The sequence below is a fragment of the Phasianus colchicus genome, chromosome 1 (assembly GCF_987193195.1).
Source record: "Phasianus colchicus chromosome 1, bPhaCol1.hap1.1, whole genome shotgun sequence".
Classification (NCBI taxonomy): Eukaryota; Metazoa; Chordata; class Aves; order Galliformes; family Phasianidae; genus Phasianus; species Phasianus colchicus.
The window spans coordinates 40,490,491-40,506,670 of record NC_143436.1 but is presented as its reverse complement, the minus strand read 5'-3'; the positions used below and the strand labels follow the sequence as shown (position 1 = coordinate 40,506,670).

At 39.0% G+C, this 16,180-nt stretch overlaps 1 protein-coding gene across 4 annotated transcripts in view; it reads right to left on the bottom strand.

Annotated features, from left to right (window-relative positions):
- OTOGL (otogelin like) overlaps positions 1–15,410 on the bottom strand; it is an 88,938-nt gene extending 73,528 nt beyond the window's left edge. For 3 of the 4 annotated variants that reach the window (XM_090139194.1, XM_090139202.1, XM_090139213.1), the window contains exons 1-8: positions 15,254–15,410; positions 13,777–13,837; positions 12,734–12,832; positions 11,916–12,070; positions 8,810–8,931; positions 5,913–6,118; positions 2,974–3,104; positions 2,293–2,399 (exon numbers count right to left, since the gene is read on the bottom strand). In XM_090139194.1, the coding sequence (XP_089995320.1) occupies positions 2,293–2,399; positions 2,974–3,104; positions 5,913–6,118; positions 8,810–8,931; positions 11,916–12,070; positions 12,734–12,832; positions 13,777–13,837; positions 15,254–15,271 (899 nt within the window). In that variant the 5' untranslated portion in view covers positions 15,272–15,410. Of the gene's footprint in view, positions 1–2,292; positions 2,400–2,973; positions 3,105–5,912; positions 6,119–8,809; positions 8,932–11,105; positions 11,433–11,915; positions 12,071–12,733; positions 12,833–13,776; positions 13,838–15,253 lie in introns of those variants that run through there. The other variant, XM_090139208.1, reaches the window with a different exon arrangement.
- Between the last annotated feature and the right edge of the window lie 770 nt (positions 15,411–16,180).

Genomic DNA, 16,180 nt, shown 5'->3' with positions numbered 1-16,180 from the left:
GTCATGAAGACAATGGACAGTTCAACTATACAATTCAACAATTGCCCAGAAAGGCAACAATGTAGTTCAACATTACAATTCAAGAGTGCAGTTGAACAATTGTCCAGAGAGGCTGTGGGCACTCCCATGCCTGAGATGTTCAAGGCCAGGCTGGATGGGCTTTTGATCAACGTGATCTAGAAAGAGGTGTCCCTGCCAGGAGGGTGAACTATGTGATCTTAAAGGTCCTTTCCAACCCAAACCATTCTATGATTCTGTGATAACAACAAGATCCATGTCTTCACCCTCTTCTTCCTACCTGGCATGGAAACTCTCACCTATGCTAATACGTGGACCAAACGTCCCTTATCAAGTTAAGTTTCTAATTCAAACTTAGCCCTTGAACCTAGGTGAGGAGAACCCTATTGGTAGACTTCTGACCTTGTTGCTTAGCATCAGTAGCATTATCTATCAAATACAAAGACAAGTTCAGAGAGTTACAGTGCAATCTTGAGCAAAGCCATTATCTCTACATTAATCTATACAGAAGAAGCTGGATAATGCTTTTCTGCCAGAGTCAAGTAAAGAGATATTCATCAGTATTTAGGTTTTATCCAGATGCAAGTTAAATAATGCAAAACACAACCAGTTTTTAATGTGAAAACCCAACAACTCCTATCACTCTCCATGAAGGACTTGATGCCAAAATGAACCAGTCATAATAAGACATTTCTATTATAAGCACGACCAGGACAGATTAGCTGAGTTTGTCTTTCAGCACAAAAGATCAAGCTTCCAAAATTAACGGCCTTGAAAACATATTAAATGTTATTCTGCTTTCAACACATCTGTTACCAAATCAAACACCACTATATTCTTTGTTACAGTGATCACAGTTTCTCCCAAAATTGTCTTTATCTAATCCAATTAAATGGGTCTTAATAGAAAGAATACTTGGCATATAAAATGGCCCCCCTTTATAAACTGACACTAAGCCACAAGAAGAGACCTCTTATAAGCAAAGTAAGCCTAAATTAATTAGGTTCCCAGACACAGAAACTTCCTTCAAGGTTTTTAACATTCACACAATTCATATTCAGCACACACATGCATTTCAACAAAAATAAAACCTCCTTAATGCTGTAACACTGGCTCAGTATCACACTTGAAAGTTTGCTTCTCATTATACTTCTTTTACTCCTTAACACCATGATATAAATTAAATATCACATCTTAAAATTTGCTTTTTATTCTTTTTCTTCTGACTGAGGAAAAGGCACAATAAGCTCCTGAGTTATGTTGAGATTACGCAGAGGCAGCTCAGCTCTTCTCTTAGTTGAATTAATATACAGAGCACCAGCTGCAAAAGAAACACTTTGAAAAGTCGCTTACAAATTCAAATTCTTCCATATTCACTTGATGGCAAAACAGAAAACTCAAAATTCATTGAAAATGAACTAACAAGTTGTAACGGATGCTACTGAGTGATTCTTGCTTTTAGTCTTGTGAACCTTTCTGTATGCTTTTGATTAAATTGATGATACTCTGAGAAGGTTATAATAGTGCCTGACACAGTTCCTGTTATTTATGACAATTGCCTCTTAGTCATAAGACCTTTTTAAAAAAGAAGCAATACATTGCTTAGTCTCCTGTTCAATTACTCTCTGAAGCATCTGTTTACTGTGAATGACTGACAAATAAATAAGAGTCCGGGGCAAAGAGGAAAATACCAGTTTACATATAACCCCAGCAACTGTGGATGTGCAACTCCCACCAAAACCAGTGAGAGCTGAATGTCTTTTGACAGCTCTGAATTTATATAAATAAAACAGTTTTGAAAAAAATCTACATGTTTGAATGATGATGCTTGCTCTACTATATTTTTATCAGAAATCAGTCTGACTCTGTTGAGGAAATGTTTCTACTCCTCCAGTATCACTGATATTTCCTTTTAGTGTCGTCCTAATCTTGTATTTTTGGCTCAGAGCTTCCAGATGTAGGTATTTTGTGTGTGTGTGTGATTAGCAACTCTCTTTTGTCATTAGTGATTTTCCATTAATTTCTCTCCCATGTGTTTGTCTAGTCTTTCCTTGAATTCATGTAAATATCTAGCAATCAAACTCTCTCAGCTGAGACACAGGTTACGTGTCCCCTAGTTCCACAGTAAAGCACCCACTGAGAGAAACACCATCTCTTCCATTTTGACCTCATTTAGATCCTACTAAGTTCACTCAGTTCTGCTCAATTCTTGCCTCAGAAAAGTAAGCATTCATTTCATGCATCAAAATAAGTAAACAAGAACTCCATTCTTACCTGCAAAGATCATTCATGCAGCTAGAAATATAAGAATATGGATCTATGCTCTCGTGACAGCTGAGAAAAGGAAATTGTAGGAATATTTGGCACTTGAAGAATATATCCTGTGCATTAAGGAAAATCAGTAAACAACAGTTAGAAAATATTTTTTGAACAAGCATAATTATTTTTAGCTTTGTTGATCTAATTTAGGGCCCTTCATACTCCCATTAAAGCTTGAGAATCTCAAGTCTCCATTTATTATGTGTTCTCTACTATTCTTCCAAAAATTTGTCTTCTCTAACTACAGAGGCCTGATCACATACTTCTCCTAAAGTACCTGGCATGGCAGATTGCAAAATGACCAAAAAATTATTTCATGTCAATCCAGGAGCTGAGCATGGTACTTCTGCAATATTTCCTAATTTCCAACATAAGCCGTAAGATGCCAGAACTGAGTAATGCAGCAATGAAGCAGACCTTTACCACTTGGCACATCCTATTGGAACGTTTGTACTTTCAAGCTAAACTGAAGATCTTCAGACATTCCCCAGCAACAGCCCTGACCTGAATCTTCTCGAAGCCTCAATGCAGTTGAGGTTTTTTTCTATATGGTTTATATTACTAGATTCTTGTATCATCACTAGGCAGAGAAGATTTAAAAGAATAATAATAATAATTACTACATGATTAATTTACCTCAGTGGATTCTGCATTAGCTGAGCAAGGACTGGAAAAATCTAAGGCAGTATGTACACAAGCTGCATCATCTGAGATTTGCACAGCCCAGCTATTTGCAAATTCAGCAATGTCTTCTGTATATTCACCTCCTGTGTGATAAGAGACCCAGAAGAAAGACTGTCAGCACAAGCTCAAGAGAGGTCTTAAAAAGTTCTGAATGTTTTTAAATACATATGTTTCTTCAGATATTGGTATGTATAGAGTAGGTAGAATATAGAAAAAGCTGATTTTTCCTTTTTAACATTAAGCAATATATTATACCACATTTAGATGAAAAATTATATATATATGGAGTAAATATTCTTTTTAAATACAATTAATGACACTTTTACTACAAATATACAAATAAAAACTACTGTAACACACTGAACGCTTAAGAAAAAATACATTTCTTTAACACAATTTAAGACTCGCATCATGTTTCACAGTGGTCAGTTAGCACTGTCATCTCACTCTCTTTCCCCTAACACAGAAAACCCCTCTGACAAGCACAATACTTGCCCAATTCTCCTAACAGCATGGGATGGGAGAATGAATGAATGAGATGCATGATTGGAAGTCATGGCAACAGACACATAAGAACATGCAGGAAGATTGCGGTAAAGGAACAAACCCAAAATTCCCATATTTTTGCAGCAAGAACTAAATATTACATTTTCTCTATGTTAAGTATGCTAGAGAGAGTTTACTTCCTCCACTTTGAAGAATAATAATTAATATCTATGTAATTGTTATCTATGCATGGTTAGAAGACAGAATACTGGAATGAAATTAGTTGCTATTTTTTTTTTTTTTTCATAGAACAGTATTATCAGAATTAAATTACAGAATTAAAACTTAATTCAACTTCTTTCAGCACAAATTGTACACAGTTTGACATTCTGGAATGTGGAAAGTCCCAAAACACAATAATCAGATATTCATACTTGGATCTCCACAAATAAACAAAGCTAAACTAATCTAGTTCACTTAAGAGCCAGGGAGTTAAAACTTTTCCCCTTTTCTCACAGAAGAGTTCTGAAAACCCTTCCCAAACTTAAAAGGCTGGTTTTTGTCTAGAAGTAAACCTGTTGATACAGACCTGGTTCTGCAGAAACATTAAAGAGATTTTATTTTCATTTTGACGTGGCTTGAAAAAAAACATTCTAAGTCTTAAAAAAATCCCACTATACAAAATCGCTGTCTTTAAAATGGTTTTACTCACAGATACAGCCCCATGTATTAAAGCAATATAAACATGCAATGAAAGATGAAGATTAAGGGAACAGAAAAGGAGTTGATTTTTTAAACTATGCTTTGATATTGAGACTCCACAGCTCCATTATGTAAGACAATGCAAACACAGGGCATTCAGACTCTGAGAGATTCAGGATGGATGTAAGAACTTCCTTTACACTACTGTAGGAATAATATAGTCAGGGGAGACAAATCATCATCCCAAATGATCCCAGAAATTGAAATGTTTAGAAAAAACTTGCAGCTTAGAAGCAATTTTAATTTAGTTAACCTATTCATGTGAAGATAGCAGAACATCTTGCATTGTATTTGCACAGTGTCAAGGTACCAAGGTTACCATACAACTGGTTCAAGGTTAAAGCAATTCACAGTGCTCTGGATTGTACTCTACATTAATATTGTCATTTCTGACAAAGAGAAGAACCAGAAGAAATGACAATGGAAAAAACATGTCGCTCTGAAATTGAAGAAAGAGCTGTCATACTTGTCTTTTATAACAGAGAATACATTTAAAAATGCTGAGATAATTACTTTTAAAGAATTTGTGTGAGTTCATTATCTCTTCTGAATTCCATTTTTCATCATCATTTTTTAACTAGTTATTAAACATACTAAACTCTGGTGTGCAGCAATTAAGGTATGAAACAGTGAACACACTTCTTTCATGACAGAAGAAATACTAGGAATTAATATTGGGCAGACTTTTAAACAGTGCAAAGAAATATTTCTTCCTTCATTCAAAGTGTTGAACACCTGCCTATCAACCGTAATAATGGAGCAAAACAGAAAAGGGAAAAAAAGTTATAGTGAAATAAACTTTGTTACTTAACAAACTGTAGGGTCATGGGATTTGATTCTCTCAGCAATCAATGATAAAACAGTTCTATCTTTCTTTTTATCAGGCTGAATTCCTATGTTTTCTCTTTTTTCACATTGGTTGTGAGTAGGACAAAAGTTTCTAGAGAGTAGAAGTATTTAGAACTACAAAGATTACAGAATATTCTACTTAGTACTACTTAGTAAGTCACTTCTTCCTCAGATGAGACAGCATTGGGCAACTCACCATGCAGGGAATTAGGAGGCCCTAAATACAACAAACCAACACAGAGATATGAGGAACTTTCTGGAACGTACTTTTAAATGTAAACATTTCAGCTCATATTTTTATGACAGCAATGTAAACAAATGACTCAACATGGTGTTTTTTCCAAATATTAATATTTTGGTTTTTCACTGTTTCCTCCATTCTTAAACCTACAGAAAACCGCAAGCATTTGCTTATTTATTTATTATTTCAAGGCACTTCCATCAGCTAAGATAAACACAGATCAAGTACTCTGCTGAGCAAGAAAAGGCTTAAGAATACATATAAATAGTTTCTTGAATTGGGATTTTTTCCTTAAACGTGCCCCCGGCTTCACTGCAATTTTGGACATTGTGTTGAAGGAAATGGTTTTAGTGAGAACTATTGGTGAATGGTTGGACTGGATGATCTTATAGGTCTTTTCTAACCTTGGTGATTCTATGATTCTGTGAAGAATAGAGCACATATTTTATTTTCTACTGAAATAAGGACTCTGTCTTTTCTTGCATAATAGATTTTAAATGAACATGGAGCTGCTTACACAAGGTAAGGGTGTATTTCCAAGCTATTTACTTACTATTTTGCAGTATCAGGTCATCATATTTATCGCCATTAAAATTTCCACAGAGGCCACAAGGTTTTCCGTGATGATCTTCTGTTAGCTTAATATAAATACCAGAGTTTCCATCCCAAGCAAGAGAAAAACCAAAGGTAGTTTTCACCAGAATATAGTCAGCCAATCTCTCAAAGAAAACATTTCCAACTGTCTGTGGCAACATTAATCTGGAAAAATAAACAACCTACTTCAAAGATCACGGATGAGACAAGATTAGTAGTAGAAAAATACACATAAAACATCATCATCTAACTCTCTACACCCTTTTTTTCCCAGGTTTATACAGCCTCTTCAGTTTTTTGTCATCTATTCTTTGCTATCTGTTCTTATTTGCTTGTCTGTATTGATCGTTACAAGTGAATGTTTTTCTGGTGTATACAAGTATCAGTTGTTCCGATGATAAGTCTGAAAAAATAATTCATCTTCATTTTCAAAATTCAGCACAGGCACATAGAAGAATATGTGACCTCATGAGCATCCTGGTTTGCATAAGCAGCTCTGTGACATTACTATGGTATGGTATGGTGAGCATCAGCAGTGTTTCTGGGCACAGGATTGATCATAAGGTTAGGTGAATGCAAATAAAGGGTTTTACAGTACAGAAGATGCTCATGAACAAGAATTGTATATCATACAATCATATAATTTTTTAGTTGGGAGGAACGCCTAAAGGTCTAGTCCAACTCCTCTGCAATGAACAGGGACTTCTGTAGGTAGATTAGTTTGCTCAGAGCCCTATCCAGCCTGACCTTAAATGTCTCCAAGGAGGGGGCTTCCACCACCTCCATGGGCAACATGTTCCAGTGCCTCACTACCATTACTATAGAAAACTTTTTTCCTTACACCCAATCTAAATCTCCTCTCTTCTGATTTGAAACTATTTCTCCTCATTCTATCACAACAGATTCTGCTAGAGTTTGTCCCCTTCCTTCTTATGGACCCCTTTTAGATACTGAAAGGCTGCTCTCAGGTTACCCCAGAGCCTTTTCTTCTCCAGGCTGAGCAGCCCCAGCTCTCTCAGACTGTCCTCACAGGGGAAGTGTTCCATCCCTTGGATCATTTTTGTGGCCCTCCTCTGAACACACTCTAACAGGTCCACATTTTTCCCATACTAAGGACTCCACATCTGGACGCAGTAGTCCAGGTGAGGTTTCATCAACACAGAGTAGAGGGGCAGGATCACTTCCTGTCCTGCTGGCCACACTTCTTGTAATGCAGCCCAGGATATGGGTGGCTTTCTGGGCTGCAGGGGCACATCACCAGCTCATGTCTAGCTTGCCATCCACCAGTATCACCACATCCCTTTTGGTAGAGCTGTGCTCTATCCTTATAGCCCCCAGCTTGTAGTGATAGTGGGGATGCCACAATCCAGGTGCAAGACCTTGCATATGGATTTGTTGAACCTCACGAGGTTCACCTGGACCCCCTGTTCAAGCCTGTCTAGGTCTCTCTGAATGTCATCCCATCTCTCGAGCATGCTGACTGCACCACACAGCTTATATCATCCATAGTCTTGCTGAGAGTATGCTCGATCCCACTGTCAATGTTGTGTATTATGTTATAGAACACCAGTCCTAGTACAGACCCCTGAGAGATACCTCTCATTATTATTCTCTATCTGGAAAATGAGCCATTGTTCACCATTCCCTGGGCATGCTCTCACAACCAGTTCCTTGTCCACTGAACAGTCCACCCTTCAAATCCATGTATTTGGAGAGAAAGACATTATGGAGTACCATGTCAAAGGCCATACTGAAGTCCAGATAGATGATATCAGTGGTTCTTCCTTTGTCCACTAACACAGATATGCCATCATAAAAAATGACAAGGTTGGTCAGGCACAACCTGCCCCTGGGGAAACCATACTGGTTATGCCACATCACCTCCCTCTCTTCCATCTGCCTTAGCATAGCTTCCACGAGGATCTGCTCCACGATCGCCAGCACAAAGGTGAGGATGACTTCCCTGTGTCATCCTTTCTATTCTTCTTAAAAATAGGTGCTATATTGCCTTTCTCACCAGGGACTTCACCCGACCATCATGACTTTCCAAATATCATCGAATGGCTTGGTGACTACATCAGATACCCTCCCCCCTTGGCCAAAAAAACACTGGACAATAATACTGTAGCATGATTTAATCCTAATCTTCCAAAAGTGGTTCTGTTGGGATGAACAGACTAATAGTACTATAGTCATCAGCCTCAGATGCTCATGTCTGTAGCATTATTATATCCAAATACATATCTTCTAACATGTTACGAAAGAATACCTTAAGTCTTTGAAATTTGCTGTACTTTATCAAACAGCAAAAAAATACTTATGATAGTCTTGCACTCTTTTTTTTTATTATTTTGGAAAAAAAAAGTTAAAAAAGAGTACATTTGGATGTTTGATGCACCTCAGAGATTTTTGTGGAGTATTTGCCCAGAAGTGGCAAAGGAGGTTTAAGATCTTTTACTCAGTTAATTCAGACTTTTCTATAAGGTTATGTGTTTAATTAAGCATAGCCACATACAAAGCATAAATAATGACTGCCTTGTTCAAAATGGTATCGGGATGCATCAGAGATTAGCTGAAACAGTCTGACGCAGACAATCTGTACAAAGTCAGGATGGTTAATCACTAGATCTGAGCTGAGAACATGAACAGAAGGTTCATGTAGGGAGTGAATGTTCATTCAGGTATTATATGAACACCATTACATCTCCCTACTCTTGTCAGTCCCAATTCAGAGCAGCCAGGGATCAGTAAAAATACACAGCAAATTATGTTCCTTGTTTGACATAAAAAGCACTCACTTCTTGAACTCCATAATTTCTGCAATAAAACATTTTAAACTACCATTAGAACACTTACCTGTTTCCTTCCTTTCTTACTTCATGTCCTGAAATAGTTATTTCTTCTTGGTTTGAAAAAAACAAGCTGATTGACCTCTGACAAGAATATACTGAACCATGACAATGAGGACTGTTATGAACCTTTATGGGAAAGAACATATGCACAGTTAGAACAAATGTTTGTTACCAATAAATTCTTGTGAGTTTTCATAAATACACATATGATAATTTATTTTTCTGTACATTAGTCACCAAAGAGGCTTAGAAACAAATATTTAAATTGTAAAAAGGTCATAGTTACAAAAATATGCAAAACTAGAAATTCGCACTAACCAATACTGCTGAGAAATAGAGCAATTGTTTAACAGCACAAAGTATCACAAGTGAGTGGCTTAAACACTACAAGAAATACTCAGGTATTTCGCATAGATGAACTTCATAGACAGACTTTGTAGTGAGCTAGCTTATCATTGACAGTGTAGGAGCTTGTTATACACACTCAGATACCTCTACAACTCAGTTTCTACAGGTCTGGAGGGGATATTAAACCTCAGCCTAAAGCCTGCATTCTCCCTATCTATGGAGACTGGCACCAGCTGAACTAGAGCATGCCTTTCTGAACCACTCAGGATTTGTTGAGATTTGAGAATGCTCCCACAGATTATTGCAGGCATCTAACTTAAGTGCATTGTTAAAACCTGTTTTTCATTGATTTTCCAGGACTATCAGTGGAAACAGGGAGGCTCTTCTGAAATCTGCCTGTCCCCATCATACACAGATAGGGTCATGAGCCAGGGTATTGGCTTGACTCTCACGTCAGCTTCTCAGTTTGAGCACAGCAAGTAGCACTCAACCAGAAAGAGATTTGCAAAATAGTGAGTCTCACTGTTATAGGCAGTATGTGACTTCCATGACTGCCCACTACTAGAGAAAGGTGTTAAATAGATCTCAGATGTGTGCTTCTAGAAATGAAAACCATGCAGTTATTATCTCTACATGTCCACAGTTTTATGGCAAAAAAGTAGATCTCAAATAAAAAACAATGTATTATCAGACTTAGGAATGGGCATGATATGCCAGCATGCATTGTTTTTACAGTTTGGCAAAAAGGATGCTACCTTTGCAATTGGGATTCCATTGCAATCCCAGCCATCAGCATTGCAGAGTATGACTCCTGCAGTGCAGGAACATCCTTGTTGCCAGAGATATACTGTTTTTTTGCTGGCCAGGGTGTGCTCTCAGGACATGAAAACTGTGGGCTCAGATTTATTCTGACTACTTATATGCGCTAACAGGTAAAACACTACTATGACCTTATGTGACAGTTTTCTTGGAGAAGGATAGGCGTTGTCAGTTTTCTTGACAGTACTGTGAAGTGAAATAGATGAGTAACTGTGAAACATTTTGCCAGCATAGTAATGGGCGCTGTAATTAGAAACCAGCACTCTCACTTTTTCAGAGATCTATTGGTAAACGAATACAGTGCTTACATACACGCTAACTAATCTCCCTCACTGACACTTAATGCTTGAAGTAATAAAATTACTGTTTCTTTGAGTGAAATAAACCAAGTCAGTAAAAGCATTAAGGATTTCAGATGTATAAAGAAAGCCATAATTAAAGTCATCGAAAAATGGTTTCTATTTAAGCCTGGCCTAAGATAGAAATACAGTCAAGAAAAATCAAAATTGCTCTCTTCTTCTCTAGAGAGGTAGATTGTTAAAATCAGAAGGAGCATTTGGTAAGGTTTTCTGCTCTCCACAGCCCAATTGGCGCTGACTGTAATGCTTCAGCATTACTTGTGATTTTTCTGATTAAATATCTTTAGGTTTTTTAAAAATATGACATTTATTCCAGCAGTGGTAGCTTCTCTCCTTCCAGAGCATTGGGTATCACCAAAATATTGATTCTAGATTGTAATATAATCATGGAATCATAGAATGGCCTGGGTTGAAAAGGACCACAAAGATCATCTAGTTCCAACCCCCTGTTATGTGCAGGGTCGCCAACCACCAGACCAGACTGCCCAGAGCCACATCCAGCCTGGCTTTGAATGCCTCCAAGGATGGGGCATCCACAACCTCCTTGGGCAACCTGTTCCAGTGTGTCACCACCCTCTATGTGGATTTTGCTACTGCATTTTAAGAAATCTCCTAAAATATCAAAGCTGCACACTGAATCTAAAAATTATACGAAAAATGGAAGGCAGATAGCATCTGCCTATGACCTGAGTGAGTGGAAACAAGAGGTTAAAATTCTCTGAATTCTACTACTTGGGGAGTAAGAAAGTCACATGCTTATAAATGAAAACAGACCTTTGCAGAAGGAATCAGAATCTAGATCTGCCTTTGCCCCTGTGACCACTGTACCACCATGTTTGCATTACAATTAGGACCACTCTTTTTCCATCCCCTTGCAGAAGCAGCAACAATTGTAGAAAAAAAAGCATAATGAGCTTATGTCCTCTCCACACAATCACCTTCCTTCAGACATAGCATAGGTTTGAACTTTCCCTGATCTCTACATCATTAACCACAGGTACTCAGCAATTTGAAGAAATTTCTTAAAAGAGTGCTTCCCATACATAGGTCAGGATGAAGGCTTGTGAGCTGTTAAACTTCCCTGCATGACGCAGAGGTAAGCCAAAATTAGAACACAAATCCCCAGGGGAACAGACTTTTCCATGGGCTGGTGGAGGCAGTTCCCATCTTAGCAAGTCAGTGGCTACAAGTCAGGGCCTGCTCCACTTGGTTGCCCGGCCACAGAGCAGGTGATAGCTGTTTGCACTTCACTCAGCAATGTGGTATGTTCTGCAGTCTGACAGCTAATGTTTATTGAAACTTCCAAGGCCCGCTTTAAGACCCAATTTGCTACATGGGATTTCCCAGAGAGGAGAGAGCTGAGATCCTTTTTTAGCATAGAGGGAGTAAGAAATACTATTTTTAATATACTGACTCTGTTGATTATTATTTCACCAGTGTTTTGAGTTACTGCACACACACACAGACATTTTCCAGCAGCATAGTTTTGTATGTAACACAGCAGTTTGATCCTCTCTCTAGTTACTTTACTTATGAAATATAGGAATACTCAGTATGTGTTCTAACATATGCTCACATACTTACCCAAACAGTGTAATGTGGTTCTGGAGTACCACAATCTTTTGCAAAAATATAGGAGCAATTTCCCGGAAAGTAGAAGTAGATGCCGTCAAACGTTTCAAAATGATACTGTCCCCATGATTTACAAATCCCATCTCGGTCCTTACCATTGTTAGGAACTGCAGAAAACACACTGAGTTTACAAGAAGTACAGTAATAAAAAATGTACAGGTGGCAAAGACATCTACAGAAGTAAAAGGTTAGGAAGGAAATAAGAGTTATGAACAAAAGGAATAACAAGGATGAAAGATAAATTGATTTCTTTAACTTCAAATAAAGTACATTTAAAAAAAAAAATTAAGAATGCAGTTTTAGTCCCACACAGTCATCAGAAATTTTGGGTTCACTTCAGTGTTGACATTTTAATTCTAAGTAGATGCAAATGACTACTGAAGATCTGGGATGATTCTTGGAATAAGAGATTCCACAGTACATTTAATGAGTCAGTTATTTTCAGTAAGTCACTCCATCTTCCTATCAGTTGTGTACTTACTCTTAACTAAAAAAGGTGGCCAGCTGCTGATATATTAGACAGTGTTCTATCTGTTACGGTATCTATGAATCATCATAGGCCAGATGCTATAACCTTGGCATTTGTATTGTTGCTCTACATATTTCCCTAACACCTAATATATTTTCAATCCTCTTGTCTTCTAGTGGAATGAAGTCCTGCTACTACAAAAGGAATCACACAAGTTATGTTGACAATATTGTTTTTAAAACCTTCCCCTTATATATCACTTGAACACAAAACTTGATTAACCCTTCGGTCCCAGACTTACCAATTTGGCACCTGCTTCCTTGAGCTTGAAATAACTGACAATCACAGTCACCTGCCTCTGTGCAGCCTGCTCCATTAAGGCACTTTTGAGCACACAAGCCTGTCAGCAAGCAAAGCAGCCTTTTAGTAGACACAATATTTTTCAGACAGGTTGAGACTCACATTAGATGTTTGTTCTAAAATCATAAGCATCCATATTAGCTAAGAAAAATAACCAACAACACTTTCTTTTTAACATTTACTTAATTTTATACTTTGTGTTCCTTGGTTAAAAGACAAAGTTCTCCCTCTTCTAGTATGAGATTTGTACACTAACAAAAGAGCAAAAGGTCAATCTCCTCCCAGCAAACAAAAGGTCAAGTTCCCATGTAAAGAAACCAAATCCCAGTCGTCCCGATCTAGAAATACACAGGAGGAAGATTATTTTAATGACCAAGTTCAGCATAACTCATACACATGTTCAGCTCCTCCCTCTTAGACATTACAGCAAAGGGTATACACAGCTTATTAACAGTCTGGAATATATTATAGAGACAAAACTGGTTAAAAATAATTCTCACGTGCTAAAAAGTTGTATAAAGTTATTTCTGCTGAAGAGGTGACTGAAGTCAGAAATTTAAGATTCCATGGGAATGGCTTGTTTTGTGTTATAATTAGTAATTGTTTCTAAAAGCAGTTTAATTAAAGGGTTTTATAGCCTGTTTGGAAGTTAAGACTTCACTGTCTACTAACTGTTCACTGAGGTTGGTCTAAATCAGAGCTCCCCAGAAGTGGAGGAGAAAGAGGTTTTCAAGTTTCAGGTTTGCAGATAATTGCTTTCCTTCCCAGGAAGAAATTATAATCCTACATACAAATATTTACAATGCTGACAGCGTTATTTTAGAAGTACATTTTCAACAGGAAATTTCTGCAATTTAATGAGGATAAAATGAGATAATGAGATAGGTTAGGGCTTTGTAGGGGACAAAACCCATGACAAAACAGGAAGCAGGTAGGAGGGCAGAGTGTTCAGTAGCATCTCCTCCCAGGGAGAGTGGCACTGACCTCTTGGTGGGCTCCATGTCAAAGTCCCATTTAGATGTGATTGAGGAGATGTAGCTCGAACCTATCAGAGAAACATAAAAGCAAAATCAGGGTATTTGTTCTTTACAGATTCGCCAATACAAGCTGAGGGCTTACAGAAGGATTGGGTTAGGACTTAGCAGGTTGTTTCAGCACATGGCACAGCCTCACATGCTATGGACAATTGGCTGCCTGGACTAGCAGGAAAGGCAGTGAATGCAGCACTTGTGGGGAGGGGAAGCATGGTTTAGGGGAACACAGAACTATACAGCAGTATACTGAGGTCACTGCTGGCCTTCTCTCCATGCCCTCTGCTTCACCAGTGCCAATGAACCAACAGAGTTCCACCAAGGAGATCTGTGTTTATATTTGGGAGGAAGAGTGAGGTCCTGAGAAGCATCCTGCCTTTTTCACTTCCATAAAATAGAGAGTTGGAAAGTGTGAAGATGCAATATCCCTCCTTCCCCAGATTCCCCTAACTCATGCCCTGCAACACTCCCTGACCGCCTGATATGGCCACTTCAGTTGTGATAGATTTCATGTCCCACTTAAGACTCTTCAGAACTGCATTTCAGCTCATCCCAAACAAAGAGGAGTCAGATCTGCCTGATCTGCATCCTATCTTGTGGAAGAACAGGGGGGCAGAGGACTGTAAGGAAGCCCTGGGTTCTGACCCAGCACTCTACTGTTGCAGTTTGTCACATCAGTCCTTCCGAGAAATGAACAAGTCCCATATGACAAGCACTCCAGGGTTTTTGCCCCCACTAGACTAAAACATTTACTAGCGTGAAGTGCTTGATAGTTAGATATTTTCCACTACATTTCTTCATGGCTATTTTAAATCCTTTTGTTTTACAAAGCTTTGTCCTTCTGCTTAGATAGTTATTCTTGGCCATTTTTTTTTACTTCTCTCTCTGTGCATTATGAAGTTACATTTCTGTGCTCCCATGCTACCCATTCAGGTATACACTAGCCTTCAGCTGCACAACTGAGCAAAACAAATCATTTAAGCCTCCGCTGGTGAGAAACTCTTCTTTCTGCAAATCCTGCTTCACCTCTGGAGCGTGAGCTAACAGATTTCAGTGTGAATGCAACTGTACAATAAACAAAGCAGGTGAAGTCCCACCAATGCTTCACATGTAAATACTTCCTCGTCCAACTGGAAACAATTTGATGCACTCATGCAGCACAATCTGTAACCAATCTGAACTGGACTCCACCAGAAAACTGTTCCATGGGCTGTCTTTAGCCAAAGAAGTTCCTCACCTCCATGTACAAAAACACTCCTTTCCATTCCCTCTCCTCAGCAAAGTGGCTTTTTGCTTTTGTTCCGGAGAGGTAAAGCATATTTGTTGTGACAGCACTGTCCTGCTGAGCACCTCTCTGAGCCACCATCAGTCCCCAGAGTCCGTTTCCCTCAGAAAGTGTTTTCCTAGTGAGGGGAAGAGGCTTGACTCACCTCAGTGTTATGTTTCATACTGGCTGCTTTCTGTCTTCGTCAGGAGACAAATCTCCAAGAGACTGAGAAAATAATTTGTGGTTGTGTTGCAGGCTGTCTGCAAGAGCCAGAGCAGAGGCTTTGGGCTCCACACCTGACCCTGTGGAAGGGGACTGGAACTTTTCCTTGGGCTCTGCAGCACGAGGTGTTTACCCACAGGCAAACAGGATTCCTCTTTACTATAAAATTCCAGCCAGACAGTCACCAAGTCACCTGTGCAAGGCAGCAGTGTGGGGCGTGGGGTGGGACGGCCCTCAGGCTGCAGTTCTGGGACTCAGGGCTGGGCTGGGCTGGAGCCACCACCACCACCACCACATGCAGTACATTCCTCTGCAGTCATCACTGTGTTTTTCATCAAACACTAACAGCTTTCTGGGGCTTTCTGTTCACCTCCACAAAAAGCAGAAGAGCAGTGGTGTTATTTCCCATGGTGTGCGTCAGCTGTTCTGTCAGGGTGGGTAATTCAGCGAGCTTTCACCAGGAGTGAATGAATGCATGAGGCCATGGGCCTCGGCTGGAGGCAGCAGGTAGGGAACAGTGGCTCCTGCTCACCGTCCTCCTGTTACCACGGCCTTGCTCCTTACAAAGGCCCCATTGTCACAACAGCAAAGCCCCAGAGCAGAACAGGGGGAGGAATTCCCCACTCTTTCGGAGGTATAACCTACCTCTGTTGTTAAGAGATCTCTTTTCTGTCGAGTTGCATTAAACTCGTTTCTGGAAGAAAACAAAAAGGATCTTGTATAACCAAAGGTCCCAGGAGCAGCCTGAATAAGCCGTTCCCCAGAGAGAAGTGTTTCTCTCTGATTACCATCACTTTATCAAAGAGGTCTTTCTTGGGTTAACGTTTAAAATGGTGATTCTTTTTCTTTTCGTAGTCTCATTTTACAG